The 14,505-nt window shown below is 52.3% G+C and overlaps 6 protein-coding genes across 6 annotated transcripts; 3 read left to right on the top strand and 3 right to left on the bottom strand.

Annotated features, from left to right (window-relative positions):
* Positions 1-120: 120 nt before the first annotated feature.
* On the top strand, positions 121-1,589 carry LAESUDRAFT_705381 (HCNGP-domain-containing protein). The gene is made up of 6 exons (XM_040906586.1): positions 121-174; positions 231-307; positions 378-417; positions 471-778; positions 835-1,045; positions 1,262-1,589. The coding sequence occupies exons 1-6, from the start codon at positions 165-167 to the stop codon at positions 1,465-1,467; spliced, it is 852 nt and encodes a 283-aa protein (XP_040760734.1). The 5' UTR covers positions 121-164; the 3' UTR covers positions 1,468-1,589.
* Positions 1,590-2,129: 540 nt separating this feature from the next.
* LAESUDRAFT_729724 (WD40 repeat-like protein) lies at positions 2,130-5,725 on the top strand. The gene is made up of 11 exons (XM_040909695.1): positions 2,130-2,162; positions 2,220-2,385; positions 2,498-3,025; positions 3,079-3,534; positions 3,662-3,974; positions 4,073-4,174; positions 4,259-4,370; positions 4,426-4,588; positions 4,660-5,100; positions 5,158-5,229; positions 5,293-5,725. Exons 1-11 carry the CDS (start codon positions 2,142-2,144, stop codon positions 5,310-5,312), a joined length of 2,394 nt encoding a protein of 797 aa, XP_040760733.1. The 5' UTR covers positions 2,130-2,141; the 3' UTR covers positions 5,313-5,725.
* A 1,232-nt stretch (positions 5,726-6,957) lies between these two features.
* On the top strand, positions 6,958-8,367 carry LAESUDRAFT_684577 (uncharacterized protein). Its single transcript, XM_040905857.1, has 3 exons — positions 6,958-7,708; positions 7,770-7,869; positions 7,928-8,367. The coding sequence occupies exons 1-3, from the start codon at positions 6,971-6,973 to the stop codon at positions 8,023-8,025; spliced, it is 936 nt and encodes a 311-aa protein (XP_040760732.1). The 5' UTR covers positions 6,958-6,970; the 3' UTR covers positions 8,026-8,367.
* On the bottom strand, positions 8,340-8,877 carry LAESUDRAFT_814979 (uncharacterized protein). Its single transcript, XM_040914647.1, has 3 exons — positions 8,763-8,877; positions 8,683-8,708; positions 8,340-8,631 (listed from the first exon to the last, which is right to left on the bottom strand). Exons 1-3 carry the CDS (start codon positions 8,853-8,855, stop codon positions 8,484-8,486), a joined length of 267 nt encoding a protein of 88 aa, XP_040760731.1. The 5' UTR covers positions 8,856-8,877; the 3' UTR covers positions 8,340-8,483.
* Positions 8,878-9,690: 813 nt separating this feature from the next.
* LAESUDRAFT_762408 (uncharacterized protein) lies at positions 9,691-11,202 on the bottom strand (the record flags this gene model as incomplete). Its single annotated transcript, XM_040913105.1, has 9 exons — positions 9,691-9,844; positions 9,898-9,923; positions 9,978-10,018; positions 10,070-10,079; positions 10,136-10,252; positions 10,307-10,407; positions 10,461-10,592; positions 10,921-11,070; positions 11,124-11,202. 9 exons carry the CDS (start codon positions 11,200-11,202, stop codon positions 9,691-9,693), a joined length of 810 nt encoding a protein of 269 aa, XP_040760730.1.
* Positions 11,203-12,121: 919 nt separating this feature from the next.
* On the bottom strand, positions 12,122-14,288 carry LAESUDRAFT_684573 (uncharacterized protein). The gene is made up of 2 exons (XM_040905856.1): positions 14,046-14,288; positions 12,122-13,988 (listed from the first exon to the last, which is right to left on the bottom strand). The coding sequence occupies exons 1-2, from the start codon at positions 14,144-14,146 to the stop codon at positions 12,575-12,577; spliced, it is 1,515 nt and encodes a 504-aa protein (XP_040760729.1). The 5' UTR covers positions 14,147-14,288; the 3' UTR covers positions 12,122-12,574.
* Positions 14,289-14,505: the final 217 nt, after the last annotated feature.

Raw genomic sequence — 14,505 nt, 5'->3', positions numbered from 1 at the left:
AGACATAACATAAACTTCCTTATTATTATTATTTCAGCACCTGATTTGTAACGCTTGTTGCGAAACGAACTTCACCTTTCCTGCGCTTTGTGCATTATCACTCTGGGTGGCACTTCTTGCAGTGCAACAACCAACGTTCGAGATCAACGAAAGCTACCTGAAACATGTTACATGGTAAGCATGATATGAGCGTGGGGAATTGTGGCTAACCGACGAATTCATGCTCGTAGGTCTTGTCGCGTACGATGAGGAGTCCGAGGAAGAACAAAGCGCTGCCAGTACAACTAAGCTTCATAATCCCGCGAATGTGAGATCTCCCACCGTTGCGTTGCCATTCCCGTTTCCCTCTTTGCTCGCTGTGTTTTCGCCTCGGCTAGGATGCCCCGTCGGACGGTATAGCTAATGCGTACACAGAAAGTGAGCATTTACAGTGTCTCCTCCCTGTATTGACGCTCAGACTGCCATTATAGCACCTCAGCGTCCACCGCCACCTTCGAGATCTCAGCCGCTCATCCGTCGTCCGGCACACGCAAAGCCACGTCCGCGTCCGCGCACACACTCCGACGCCATCGAAACAGAATCACCGGAAACGTTCACTGAGGACGTTAGTAGCGTGGCCATCCAAGAGTCGTCCCCCTCGGAAGGCGTGCGCGACGATACAGAGCCCGAAGACGAGCTGTTGCGTATTCGAACAGTGCTGCGACCTCCTCCGATTCCTGGCGAGGAGAGCTGGGGCATCCCGCCTGCGCCCACGGAAGCATGCGATCCAGCGCTTGAGGTACGTCGTGTCTAGCTCGCAGAATTCGCAGACCCAAATCTACTTGGCTTTGTCAGGCGAAGCTTGCGGAGTTCCTGGCCATGAAGAGAGACTCGGTCAACCCAACGCACTTCAACGATTCACTCATGTCGAATCGTTCGTTCCGTAACCCTCACTTATACACGAAGCTGGTCGAGTTCGTCGACGTCGATGAGCGTGCGACCAATTTTCCGCAGCACATATGGGACCCGACGGACATGAGGGAGGAGTGGTTCGCAAGCCATATCGGTATGTGTAAATGCGCCTTGATCTTGAGTGGCATCGTGTTCACATCAGTTCGTACACTTGCTGGACGATATGGCCATGGGTCCATTTGTGCTTTCTGCGCCCCAAAACCCACGACAACTCTCTTCATGCCCTACTTCTTTTGACCTGACTGTTGCTGTGTCCGCCCGGCCTCATCAACTTGCCAACGCGCCTCGATCGGGCGATATTCCTTCAAAGCTGCCGACCAAAAGGCCCGCTCAGAGCAAGCATCTGCACAGAGCAGCAAGCGTTCGCATATAGAATTCACATCGACATCTTCGTACGCTCAAGCACGTCAGAACGGCTCCGCCCAGCACTCGCAAGGACGGTTCAGTATGCATGGCCGGGGTGGAGTGTTAGGTGGTGGGTACGGTCGAGGACGAGGAAGAAGTCGATGGGGTTGATAGTTCTGATGCGTCCCTTGTTCTGCTGCACGTGTACGAGTGTTCTGCTGTGCTATGAATGTTGCCCTGCGACCTATGCTATGAACCTCGGAAGTCTAGAATATATGTGTGATGGACTGCCCATCAGACTCAGTGTGAGTTAGCCACTATTTTTCGTCCTCATCAGAAGCACAGTTTTTGTTTGCTTTCTCGGCGGCGCCGCAAATGCTGATGCTGTTATTCTGTTACTGCTTTGTAAGGTCTACAATCACACTGCTATGTCTTGATTTTGATCGGTAAAAAGATTTGTGTCGGGGGCACGACTACAAGCGCGAATGCCTTATAGACTGCCTGCGAGTCTCTGCCTAAAGGCACCTCATGGTGAGTCTTTGCTTTGACACCTAAAGCGTAGTGGCCACGCGGCGATCGGCGACCAAAAGCGCACGGAGCTCCGGACATGGCCGATTGAGCGCGGAGATCGATGGATCAGGGCCGAGACGCCGGGGTCGGTGATTCGTCCTCGTCATTCAGATCGAGATTGGCGCCTGACGAATAAAGAGAAGCCGGCGGGATGGAAAGCGTGGGAGTGCGCGAGATGGGATCGGGGACGCCACGTGTGGCAAGGGACGAGGGCGCAGACTTAAGTCGTCCATCGCACAGACGCCCCTTGCGCTTCTTTTCCTCTCACCTCCACCATGTCCTCCTCCATCTACAACGTGCGTCTCCTCCTCGTTCCCTCCACTCCATTGCTGATCCCATCATCTTCCTCGCAGCACAAACATCTCCAGCCGACAGGTGCCTCGACTCAGGGCCCGTCCCAGCAGCATTCAAGTCATGCTCGCCTTAACGACGGCTTTGAGACTATCCGTGCAGAGTTCAACATGCTCATCCAGGAGCTCGACATGTTCCGCACCCAGCGAGACGATCTCGACAACAAAGGTGCGCATCGCTCTTTGTTCCGCCCTGATTCCCGTCTCATCCACGCGCACTTTCCGATCACTCACATGGCATACACGCCCTCCGTTCTCGCCCCGCGCCCCGCGCCTCTCAGTCACTGGCCAGGTCAACGAGCTCAACATAATTCGTCAGTCTCTCTACGAGCTCGAGACTCAGCATGGCAAGATCCGTCAGCAGTACGAGGACGAAATTCGCGCCCTCCGCACAGAGCTCCATGCCCTCCGCTCTCAGGGACGCGACAACCTCGGTCTCGCCTCTCTCGGTCGTGACCGCGAAGCCCGCGACCTCCGAGACCGTGATGGCGATATCCGCATGGCTCCCGCCCCGGGCGTTCCCATCCCCCGTCCCCAGGAGGCCGCCCCTCTTCCGCTCACGCCCGTCGGTCCTGCTGGCCCTGGTGCCGCATTCGACCCGTTCTACAGTCGTGATCGCGAAAGAGAGCGCGATAGAGATCGCGAGCGGATATTGAACGAACGGGACCGAGAACGCATCGAGAGAGAACGCGCCACTGCTATGGACCGTGAACGCGAACGTGAGCGCGCAGAAAGGGAGCGCGCCGATCGCGAAAGGGGCGAAGTCAAGCGTATTAAAACCGAGCGGATGAAGTCTGACCGTGGCGGTGGTAAGGCGTGCGATTGTCGATACATCCATAATGTACTAATCTCTCGTTCGCAGACCCGTTCTCGCCCTCGCTCAATCCGCTCGCGCACACTCCTCATCATGCGCATGCGATTGCTCACGCACAGCAGAGCATCTCGCTCGGACCTGCAGTGCCTCCATCTGCGTCGTCGACCTCTGGCCCCACGGCACTGCCAACCCCTCCTGTGAGCACGCCTGCGGGACAGGTGACACCGAAGCTGCCCCCTACTCCTGGTGTGGGAATGGGCGTGGCTATGCCACTGCCTCCTCCCCCGACGTATGTGACTCAAGGTGCACGAGAAGGCCCAGCGACGCAGGGACCCGGACGGGAAGCACCGCAGCAGGTTCGAGAAAGGGAGGCGAGAGACGTTTCGATGAGAGAGAGGGAGGGCCCGATTAGAGATTCAAGGGAGGGTCCGATGAGGGAGAGAGAGGGTCCGATGCCAGTGAGAGACAGAGAGGGAAGAGAGGAGAGGGAGGTGAACGGTACTGGTGAGTATGACTGCATAGCATACATTGGTTTCTCTTCAATTCTCCCTTTGAGAGACCTCAAACTCCCTCGCTTTATCGCCAATCCTAGCATATTTCATGCAAACCCCGCTAACGCCGACATTCACAGGCAATCCTCCCTTCCCGACTCTGCCGCCATCATCCTCTAACGCCATTCCCCCGGCCTCCCTGCCCGCGCCACCCGCACATGTGTCCTCATCCACTGCGCTTGTCCCGGCCGCGCCCGCGCCCACTTCTCCCGCTGCGCCCACGAATCCGGAGGCGGGAACGGAGTTGAGTATGGACCCGATGGCCGTGCCGCCCGAGTTTAAGAAGGAAGGCGCCGACTGGTTTGCGGTGTTCAACCCCAATGCGGCGGGCGCGGGGAAGGAGAAGAAGCGGACACTGGATGTGAACTTGGTGCATACATTGATGCATGAGAGGTATGTGGGCGCATATAGGCTTTTAGACTTCGACGAGGCTAACGGTACACAATGTCTTTGATATCGTGATCTGCGCCTGGTGTGTCATTGACGAGCAGCGTGGTGTGCTGTGTGCGCTTCTCGGCAGATGGGAAGTACCTTGCGACTGGGTGCAACCGGACGGCGCAGATTTATGATACGAAGACGGGGCAGAAGACTTGGTGAGCATATCGGGCTATACCTCTACATCTGTGCTGAACCGTCATGACGCGGTGTGCTCCATGATCTGATGATGCGCTCGACAGTGTGTTGGTGGACGAAGCTGCTAGCAAGACGGGCGATCTTTACATTCGCAGCGTGTGCTTCAGCCCTGACGGGAAACTGCTCGCGACAGGCGCGGAGGACAAGCAGATCCGAGTGCGTCGCGTAATTTTTCCTCTCGACTTTTCGCTTAACCGTTTGAACCCCGTAGATCTGGGACATCGCGAAGAAGCGCATTCGGAACGTGTTTGACGGGCACCAGCAGGAGATTTACTCACTCGACTTTTCGAAAGACGGGCGGCTGATCGTCTCGGGCTCAGGGGACAAGACCGCTAGGATCTGGGACATGCAAGAGGGTGTCTTGAGCAAAGTCTGTGCGTTAACGCTGTCTTCTCCACGGGTTTCATCCATTGACGGATGAGATCTGCCCTATTTGCGCTCTCAGTGTCAATCAATGAGAACGAGGGTGATGCGGGCGTAACCTCTGTCTGCATTTCGCCGGATGGGCGATTCGTCGCTGCGGGCTCACTCGACACAATTGTGCGCATCTGGGACGTCACCACTGGGCAGCTCGTCGAGCGGCTCAAGGGGCACAGGGACAGCGTGTACAGCGTCGCGTTCACACCCGATGGGAAGGGCCTCGTATCGGGCAGCCTGGACAAGACACTCAAGTACTGGGACATTCGGCCGATCCTGAGCGGACGCAAGGGTGAGAAGGGCAGCCAATGCACGATGAACTTTACGGGGCATAAGGATTATGTGCTGAGCGTGGCAGTTTCGCATGATGGCCAGTGGGTCGTGAGCGGATCGAAAGATCGCGGGGTGCAGTTTTGGGATGCGAAGACGGCGGTTGCGCATTGTATGCTGCAGGGGCACAAGAATTCGGGTGAGCATGAATGCCATGCATTGGGTGACGGGTGTTTATGGTAATGATGTGCCGCAGTGATCTCAATAGACTTGAGTCCGGCGGGAAACATTCTGGCGACTGGCAGTGGCGACTGGCAGGCGCGAATATGTGCGTGCATGGGTTGTTCTCTACTAAGCCTGTTCCTACTCACGTTTTCAATAAATCTGGCAGGGAATTACACGGCGCTGTAGAGTCTGCGCCATTTCACGTTGAGCCCCCTTGCTTTCCTCTTTCGGATCTCTGTGTCTCCATCTCTCGACTCCTGCTTCCTGCCATAATGTGCTCGTTCTCTTTTCTATGTCAAGTTGGCTACGATCTCAAACATGAATACTCTGTATCGACTGCATCAAAATGCTTATCGATTAACACAACCGTGATGTGCTGATGTTGCTTGAGTATGACGTAGTATATATATTCTCTGATTGTCGGTGGTAACGGCGAGGTGGAGCGGAGCAATTGTTGTTGTTGTTGCTGCTGCTCCCGTACTGTGCTGTACTACCTGGATATGCCGCTATGTTATCAGACTCGTGTTGTCATATACGTACGTAAGTATATACCCTTTTTCTGCTCCTCGAACGCATAGAACAATGAGATCTGAGAGGCCGCAAAAAGATAGTAGAGGTTGGTAGTCGGACTTCGCGATGTTCGCTAGGACCTGCACGATCGGGCGGTGTTCTAGATATCGATCTTTGATCCCCACGGTGCTAGGCTCTGCGATTTATTATTGTGTCCGTTCCTGAGAGAAGGTGGGTCCAAGAGTGTGTGCGTGTGGGTGATTGTGTATGGTGGATGGGTGGGCGAAGTGGGCCTCGCCATGGGAGGTGGGGTGAGGCTGATAAGGGGTAAGCATGCACATGCCAGACTCTAATCTTTTGGTAGGTCCCAGTTGTCGGATGTGTGCCTAATACTATATGGGAGGGTTGTGATGTGCAGGTGATGGACCACACGCTCGTTGATGGAAGTCTTCGTTTTTGGGCTTCTGGACGTTTCATGAACAGCGACGAAGCTCATGCGTTTCATGTCGAATTTGCACGGATGCTTTTTGATGGCGATTTATTTTCAGATGAGGATCAAAAACGGAAAGTGTGTGGCTCAACCTTGGGATGGCCTGCGAGCAGCGCCCATGTCAGAGCAGCTGGAAGCCCGCCTCGTAGACCGTCTGTTTGGATTTGCAGGATGATCCTCTGGATACTACCAGACGTTCATGCACGTGAAGCACCCTGCTTACGAGGCCGTCTTCGCGTCGTCTCGGCACACATGGCATGGCCTGTAAATCAGCCTGAAAAAAAAAACAGCTTCCGGACATAAGCTGGTGTCGTACCGCTCCTTCTTCAGCCTGGATAATTGAACGGTCTTCACGGACGATAAATTTATCCTGTTCGCCAGTAAAAGGTCAATGAACTTGCTGGTCGCTCTCGGCGAGGGAGACCGACCTGTTGCAGAAATCTGATTTATCCGGTATATCGAGCGCGGTATTCAGTTCCTTTTTTTATTGATGCTCTCTAAAAAAAAAGTGATTTGCAGAGCGATCGTCCCTCCATACAGTTAACCTTCTGTCGAGCAGGCCCTACTGGATGGCCTTTATCAAATTTTTTGACATTGTAACACATTGTATCAAGTCATCTCCGAAGGGTACCAGACAGAAGTAAGCCGGTTGCGTTAATTGCTCCTCGCAGGCATATAGAAGACTGTCGTGAACATGATGAGTACAGAAAGATACGCGGCTTTCGCGTTAAGTGACCTGGTGATCGTGTGCATTACGTGTGCATTATGTAAGCAACTCGTCCTTCGTATATAATATTTTGTTCCATCTTGACTCTCTACATCACGCAACATGTCAGACCCTTCAATGAAGGCATACCTTGCCGCGAAATATATGTCGGGACCAAAGGCAGAAGCCATCCTCTCACGAACGACTGGTCCGTCAAAGAAAAAGAAACGCAAAGTCGTGACTACATCCTTCTCTACCGCTAGCTCGTCTATAATCAAAGACGACGACATACTAGGCTGGGACAACGATGCACGAGGTGGCGAGGATGAAGATATGTCAGAGGCGGTCATTGCTGAAGATCGCGCTTTCAAGAAGCGGCAACGCACAGAAGAGGGCTCCGGTTGGGCTACGCTTCGCGAGGGGAGTCACGGCACAGAGAGCCCACCTCCAGCGGCGGACGAACAACCACAGCTTGTCCAAGAGGAAGAAATGTCAACTGTTCGGGGTGGCCTCCTCACTTCCGCGCAGCTGAAGAAAACCCTTCCACGCGAAAAGCCCGTCAAATCCTCCGAAGCGGAACGGCGAGAACGTGAAGCAGCGCATGAGACCGTGTATCGTGACACCTCTGGACGGCGGATAGACACCGCAGTTGAGTATGCAGAGGCTGCGCGGAAGAAGCGTGAGCGCGAGGACCAGGAGGCGCGGAAGATGGAGTGGGGGAAAGGTCTGGTACAGCGGGAGGAACAGGAGAAGCGAAAGAGAGAGTTGGAATCAGTGCGGTCGCAAACGTTTGCACGGACTCGAGACGATGTGCAGATAAACATGGAGCTGAAGGCGCAGGAACGATGGAACGATCCTGCTGCTGCCTTCCTGACGGTTCGTGCGGTTCGTTCTGGTTTGGTTTGTTCCCTATACTGATTTTTCCGACTATTAACAGAAGAAGAAATCGAAGGGACCGAGGAGGCCCGAGTACACAGGGCCGCCGCCTCCTCCAAATCGCTTTGGTATCAAGCCAGGCTACAGGTGGGATGGTGTCGGTGCGTACCTCAATCTTTTCTAGGCCATTGCGCTGTTGCTCATCGTGCTCTGTCGCAGATCGTGGCAATGGGTTCGAGAAGAAGCTTTTCCAGCACCAGAACGAGAGGCGGCGGCGTGGCCTCGAGAGCTACCAATGGAGTGTGGATGACATGTAACCTGGGTGCTCCCGGACTATATGGGCAGTTCGCCGTGTGGCTGTGCTTCTACCTTGCGTAGAAGCGTTGCATGTGGCACGTTTGGCCTTATTCATCCCTCGCTGGGGTAGGGTAGGTTTGCTATGATTCATGCAAAGGCCAACCAGTTGACCCTCGAGAGGCCCTGACTACAAGAGAAGCCGGGACCAAATGGTTGAAAGGTCAATGTGGTAAACACCATAACCTGGAAACGTCGGTCCCAGAGCCATATACCCTGCTTCGGACCATCAGTTCAGCAAAGATATATACCCGCATCTCTTTGTGTAGTAGTCGGTCCCATTTATCCTTTTACCCCCCCCACCCTGGCGACTCATTCTATCACATCTGGCCGCTCGCTACAATCGAGACCTATTACACGTGAAAATATATTCCATGTCACCACCACTTAGCCATGTTCGTTCCTTGGCTCATTAAAACTCTCAGATCACATCCATCTGGATCTCTTCCGTGATTGATATTCTACGTTCATCCGAGGTGAGCAACCATCCTCGTATCAGATGTATCTCAACAGTCTTCAGCCTCAGGGAAGATATATAGCTGAGGATGTTATCCAACGCCCATGCAGCGCTATCTCAAAATTAGCACATCAGCGGATGATTTGGATATCCATACGCTCACGTTGGAGTGAGGGCAGCGCCACCTGGCTAGGAGCACAATAAGCCTTCACGATCTTTGTGATTGTTGCTAGGTGCGCATACCTTTCCGATCAGGGCCGGTAGCAATGGGATGAGATGCAGCCGCCTGTAATACAGCTTGACGTCTGCAGAAGGGAACGCACACTCAACTGACATACTGAAGATGATATATAAGCGTCAAATATAGTCCGCACGATCGATGACCATTAAAGGCCCAAAAATATACAAGCTCTGGCGACTCTCATCATTCCCGCCCAGCTGCCTGGAAGCAGGAATGTTTGATCGTCTTTCAATGCGATCACGCAAGAATGCAACAATTACCCGCAGTTCGTCAACCATAAGCCCGCAACTCACTGTAGGTGTCAAGCTGAACATATTGACCGCGGAAGAGGTGCAGAGAGCAGTACTTGGCTGATGATGGCGGTCAAAGCCCACAGAAATAATAGAGCAAGTCGTGGAGCCACATGTCAATGCGCTGTAGACATGGAGGACTAGCGCGGCTGAATACGTCAGTCATCCACTTTATGCTTTCTCACAAGGGCAATCCTTGCATTGAGAGTTTTCACTGGCCTCTAGTGCAACCTATGTACATTTATCAATCGCAGATATGAGACTAAGTGACTAGGTCGAACATACAATTTCAACGTTTCTTTGCATGTGGCTGGCACATGGTGTGTTCTGTGACAGGTTTGACCAACTGCCAACAGGAACTGCTGATACTGCATCCGATTCGAAGTAGATGACAAGGGAGACTAAGCTAGGAATACCAGACAAATATATCTCTTCTTGATGCAACAATCACTCTAGTCTGAACAACGTTAGGGAGGTTCTACTTCTCGTTGCTTGTGTAGCCAGGGTCAAGGATCACGAAATTGGACGTGTGACCTGACATGCATAGATCATCACTTTCACTGGGACAAACGGAGCGAAGGAACACGACTTGACTGTTTAATGCGACAGTGTAAAGTTTTTCTCCTCAATATGGAAGAATCTACAATTCTTCCATTTCCACTTCTTCCATGATGTATACAGATGGATAGTTGGTTACCGCTCTCCATCCACGCCGACCTTTGATTTCGACGGCCTTCATCTTCAACTTCAACAGGAGTCGGAAACTGAGCACGTTATCCAGCGACCATGCAATGCTGATCAAGATATCAGCTGCCAACTCTGATGAGCATAGCCGGATAAGACGTACATCGGTGTGAGAAATATCAGTGTTAGCTACGTTGCACTTCTTAAACGTTGCTTATGAATGCCACATGCAGACTCGCTCACCTTCCCGATCGTGCTAGGAAGAAATTGAAGGAGACGAAGTGCTACGACAAATCTAAGAAGAATTGCTGAGAGTATCCGTGATGACGGCTTACCGAAAAAAGCCTGTAAAGATCGCTGATAAGCCCTTCATCCTTCTGAACTAAAATGAATACACGTACGAAGAATGTGAGAACACCGTCTCGATAGAGATTCGACAGAATCTCAGAATCACGTCGCCGAGGCTTACTCATTGCATTCAAGGCTATCAGCACGAAAACATATACATCGAGGAGCACCTGCAATATGATGTTAAATATATGCCTTGGGAGCATATAGGCTATCTGTCTTACTAGTGCACCCCATGAGCCCATTATCAGCTCCACGAAATGACCTTCCGGGGTCAGGCTGACCAACGCACAGGTTTTAAGAACGGACGAATAGCCGATCTGGTCTGTATCACTAGCGTTAGCGAAAACGGAGCTCTCTGGAGCGAAATATCCATACAATAGGCTTCCTGAGTAGCAGCCACCGCACAAGCGAATGAGGTCACGATGCAAAGGACGAAGCCACCCTGGAAGGCATACTTGACTGAAGACCTGCTGTCCCAGATGCTGTACGCACGCAACAGAAGTGCGACTGGCCACAATCGACAATCAGCAACATTATTGATTGTCCATGAAGGTTACTAGGTACTGACATTGAGATAATCCACTGCCAGCAATAACGTAGATTACGATGATTATGACGAAAGCATGGCATCTGTTGCGGCTGAGATAAGATTTCGCATGGAAAGCTGTGGACGTACGTCTACGAATGTCCATGTCATTGAATGGGCCGCTGAAAACAGAGAGCTACGAAGTGATTCTCACCATAGTGGTCATTGAAGGAGCAATCCCCGATAAAACTGCATCATTGAAGTTCGACAGTGAGTGAATCCACGTATTGACAGGATATCTAAACGTACCGTATGCAATAAAGCATATACTCAATTCGCCACCATATCGATTGAGCATGACGACGGTCTGCAGAGTGTTCCACGGTTGACGCCATACAAGGTCAATCTCATCGTGCAATGTCAAGACATGGTCATATAGAGAGACAGTGACTGCGGCAGCTGCATTCTATGACTACCTTATTGAGATGACAATGGGGGCTCCGATGTCTCACCAGAAAGGTATTTCGCTGCCAAGAAGGGAGTCCAAGCGTTGATTTCGGTCCAAGCGTCAATTTCGGAGAAGTTGGACATGAGCGCCACTCGCTGGCCAGCGGGATGAAAGCAGAGGAGTGCTCGGCAGTGCGCGCCTTAATATAAGAAAGGGGGGTTTCAGGCGCTAATCAGACTACAGCGGATCATCTTGACCGTCGTGGAGGAGCTTGACGGGTTTGGAGTGTCCCAGTGAGACAGGGAGTTTACGAGGATGCGAAGAGATGTGCGATGGAGTCATTGAAAACATATGGAACGGGCTCAAGATTGACTGTAGCCCAGTTTATTTCCATGGTGACCATGTAATGTGCAGGCGACAAACTGGTATCTTGCGTCATTCTGCCCACATCCATGAACGTTAACTGTCAAGCATCCGGAGATCACTTACCTAAACTGCGAGACTTGGCACGTGAAGCAGGTTCTTTACCTGAATACCTGGTAGATGCAGCATTCACACCTTCCAAGGACTGACGAGAGGGTTCCGCACGGTCCCGAGACGGAAACAAATAATGGCCATGTCTGAAGATATATCATCACCATCGAGGGATACCAGTGCAACCGTAGCGATCTACAGCGATCGGACCGCGGGATTAATCTGGCACTCTGTATCGCCTGTCGTCGCTCCCTCAGAAAAGATAGGTCTGCCTAGGGAAGACGAAATCTGGCAGTACATGAGGCTGATGGCTTGGTCGTCTCTCCGGTCCAACCAATCTTGCCTTTGCTGCATGCAAGGAACATAGCGCAAGCTGGCGATGACAGTCTTCCATACCCCACTAGACAGCGAATTGGTGTTGACAGCGTATTGACAGATGATGCACAGGTTTCAAGCACACCTGATGCACTGCCAGTGGAACATTAAGCACTGGTAATGGATGTCTTCGGCGCCATCGAGACAAAGGTAGTTCAGTATATCATGGAAGGGTACTGAAAGCACAGCCTAACCCACATCGATAAACAAGATGCGGAAGATTATCATTGATGACACAGGAATACATGTATTACAGTACACGTAAGTCATTCAAGGCCAGCCCGACTGGCCGAGAACATGGTCATACATTTCGTCTGTCATGCTGTTAGGTGAGCAGAGCTACAATTAATTCTCGTAAGCTTCACTGCAAAACACGCCGCTATCAGCAAGAAACAGGTTACAGTACAAAGGGAAGATTGAGCTGAATCCAATGTCCGTGTTCGCAGACATAGTACAAAGTCAATCGTACAAATACACATGAAGGGCGAAGTCAGTACGAACATGAATTCTCACTGCCATTGCAAGCCACAGATAGGAAGGTATATGTCAGGGACTAGCATCTATGCATGATTGCAAGAGAGTCGACAATCGCTTGGCCACAATAGATTCATAGCAGCGTGAGATGGCGGTGATAGTGCGCGCCAGCCCCCAGTGGCAAATCACCGACTAAATGACCTTCACACAGTCAACAACTGCATGAAGCTGGTCCAGCACTTCTGAATCGAATGCGTCGCACTGAGATATCTTCAAATACTTGATAGCCTTTGCTTCCGAAAAGGACGCGCCATTTCGCGCGGAGACAACTCGTAGCAGCTCGTGTCCGGTAACGTCCGTACACTGCCGTAGACAAAGCGCCTGCAGGCGGGGCAAAATCCATGCACCCGTCGTACCCGGACCAGCGGCGAGCAGGTCGAAGAACTGCGCTCCTAGGAAACCTAGACGCGGTGATGACAACGAGAGCGCTGTGACCTGAGGAAGTTGATGCAACGCTCTGATAAATGGGGCCAGTGCGGTGCCGTCGATACTGCATGTGCAAAGGTCGAGCTGGCGCAACGCAGGCATGCGCGTCGGCGATGCGTGCGAGACATGCAAGAGCCAGTTCATGTTCTCATCTGCCGATGGGTCCATGGATACGGAGAGACGTTGCAGGGAAGGCAGATGCATAGATTCCAGAAACAGCAAGATGTTCAATGAGTCGACGGTATGGAAGTAGAGGGTGCACAGCGACGGCATTGTTGTCAACTGCAGCGTTTCCTGGAATATGTGCCTGCTGTCGTCGAGCAGAAACACGATTGAATGCAAGCGCAAGTCTTCCAGAGCAGGTGCTCTAGCAATTGTATTGAGCAGTTCCTTGAGCATGACCCCGAATCGCCGATTTGATGAGCGGCGATGTTGTTGGTCGCATATCAATTCCAACCGTCGCAGCTGAGGCATTTCCACATCAACGCATGACAGTGGCAGCTGCTGGAGAACGAGCGTCTTGAGCCGCAGGCATGGCTGCCCCAAGAGAGAGTGATAGGGCGTCTCGATGTCCGACATGCTTGCGCGCATGCACAGCTGCTCTAACGCCGGACCGAGCATAGTCAGATAAGGCCGTATCAGCCGCAATGAGTCCCAGCAAGGAGCGAACACGCGAAAATTATAGCAGCGCGCCATCTCTGGACGGAGCACGACCATGACATCGTGCAGCTCTTGATTATCGATGCAGTTTATGTCGAGGTCGACAAGAAGCTTGCATGTCTGCGAACGCTCGAGATGCGCACGCAAGCGGCGCATGAAGGCGGGTATGCGGGTGAGGCCCCACTGGGAGTCCAACACGATGTACGTCCAAAGCGATGGAGTAACGAGCGCGACGCTCCGCCAATGGTGGGAGACGAGGGAAATGGCAAGGAGCAAATTTGAATCACCGTACACGCCTAGTTCGAAGATGCGGGATAGAAGCTCAGAGGGGAGACGGGTGATGAGTGCCCTATCAGCCATAACTTGATCCCTTCTCAACTTGAGGCGGACGAGCTCTGCTTCGAGCTCTACTATGGACTTGTCGATGTCAACGATCTCTTGTGGTGTTGGGCGAGGATCGCTGTAGTAGGGCATCTATCGTCAATTTGAGATATATTTAAAAATACCAAATACTCACATATTTCGTGGATCATGCTGGTCCTCGTTCTCTAGAAGAGAAACGGTGTCCGAGATGTCATCCCATGAGCCCAATTCATCAAACGAGAGACTATCCATCATGATGACGCCAGAGTAAAGCACCTTGTCACAATCAGTCCCGCGGGCAAATATACCAGATAGATAGAAATATAAGCAAATGTTCCAGCTATGCGGCGCACATTAATTGGAGACGAGTACGCAGGAGGCAGGAGGGCCACAGAACTATCGCAGGGAGAAACGCATAGGCGCTCGACCCCACAAAGCGGTGCTCTAGCGCCTACTGTAGTCTGGGCGCCACCTCAGCTCGAACTTGAATCCTTCGCACTTGCGCTGTGTTTGTTCCGGCGTTTTAAGCTCTGTGCTCTATGGTGCTGATTAGTAGTGCTGACTTGTCTTAATTGCCATCAGTTTTTTCTGGTGGACTGGAAAGAGAAATTCGA

This window comes from Laetiporus sulphureus (assembly GCF_001632365.1).
Source record: "Laetiporus sulphureus 93-53 unplaced genomic scaffold LAESUscaffold_44, whole genome shotgun sequence".
NCBI lineage: Eukaryota > Fungi > Basidiomycota > Agaricomycetes > Polyporales > Laetiporaceae > Laetiporus > Laetiporus sulphureus.
The sequence above is the reverse complement of the archived record's forward strand: the minus strand, read 5'-3'. Positions and strand labels throughout refer to the sequence as shown.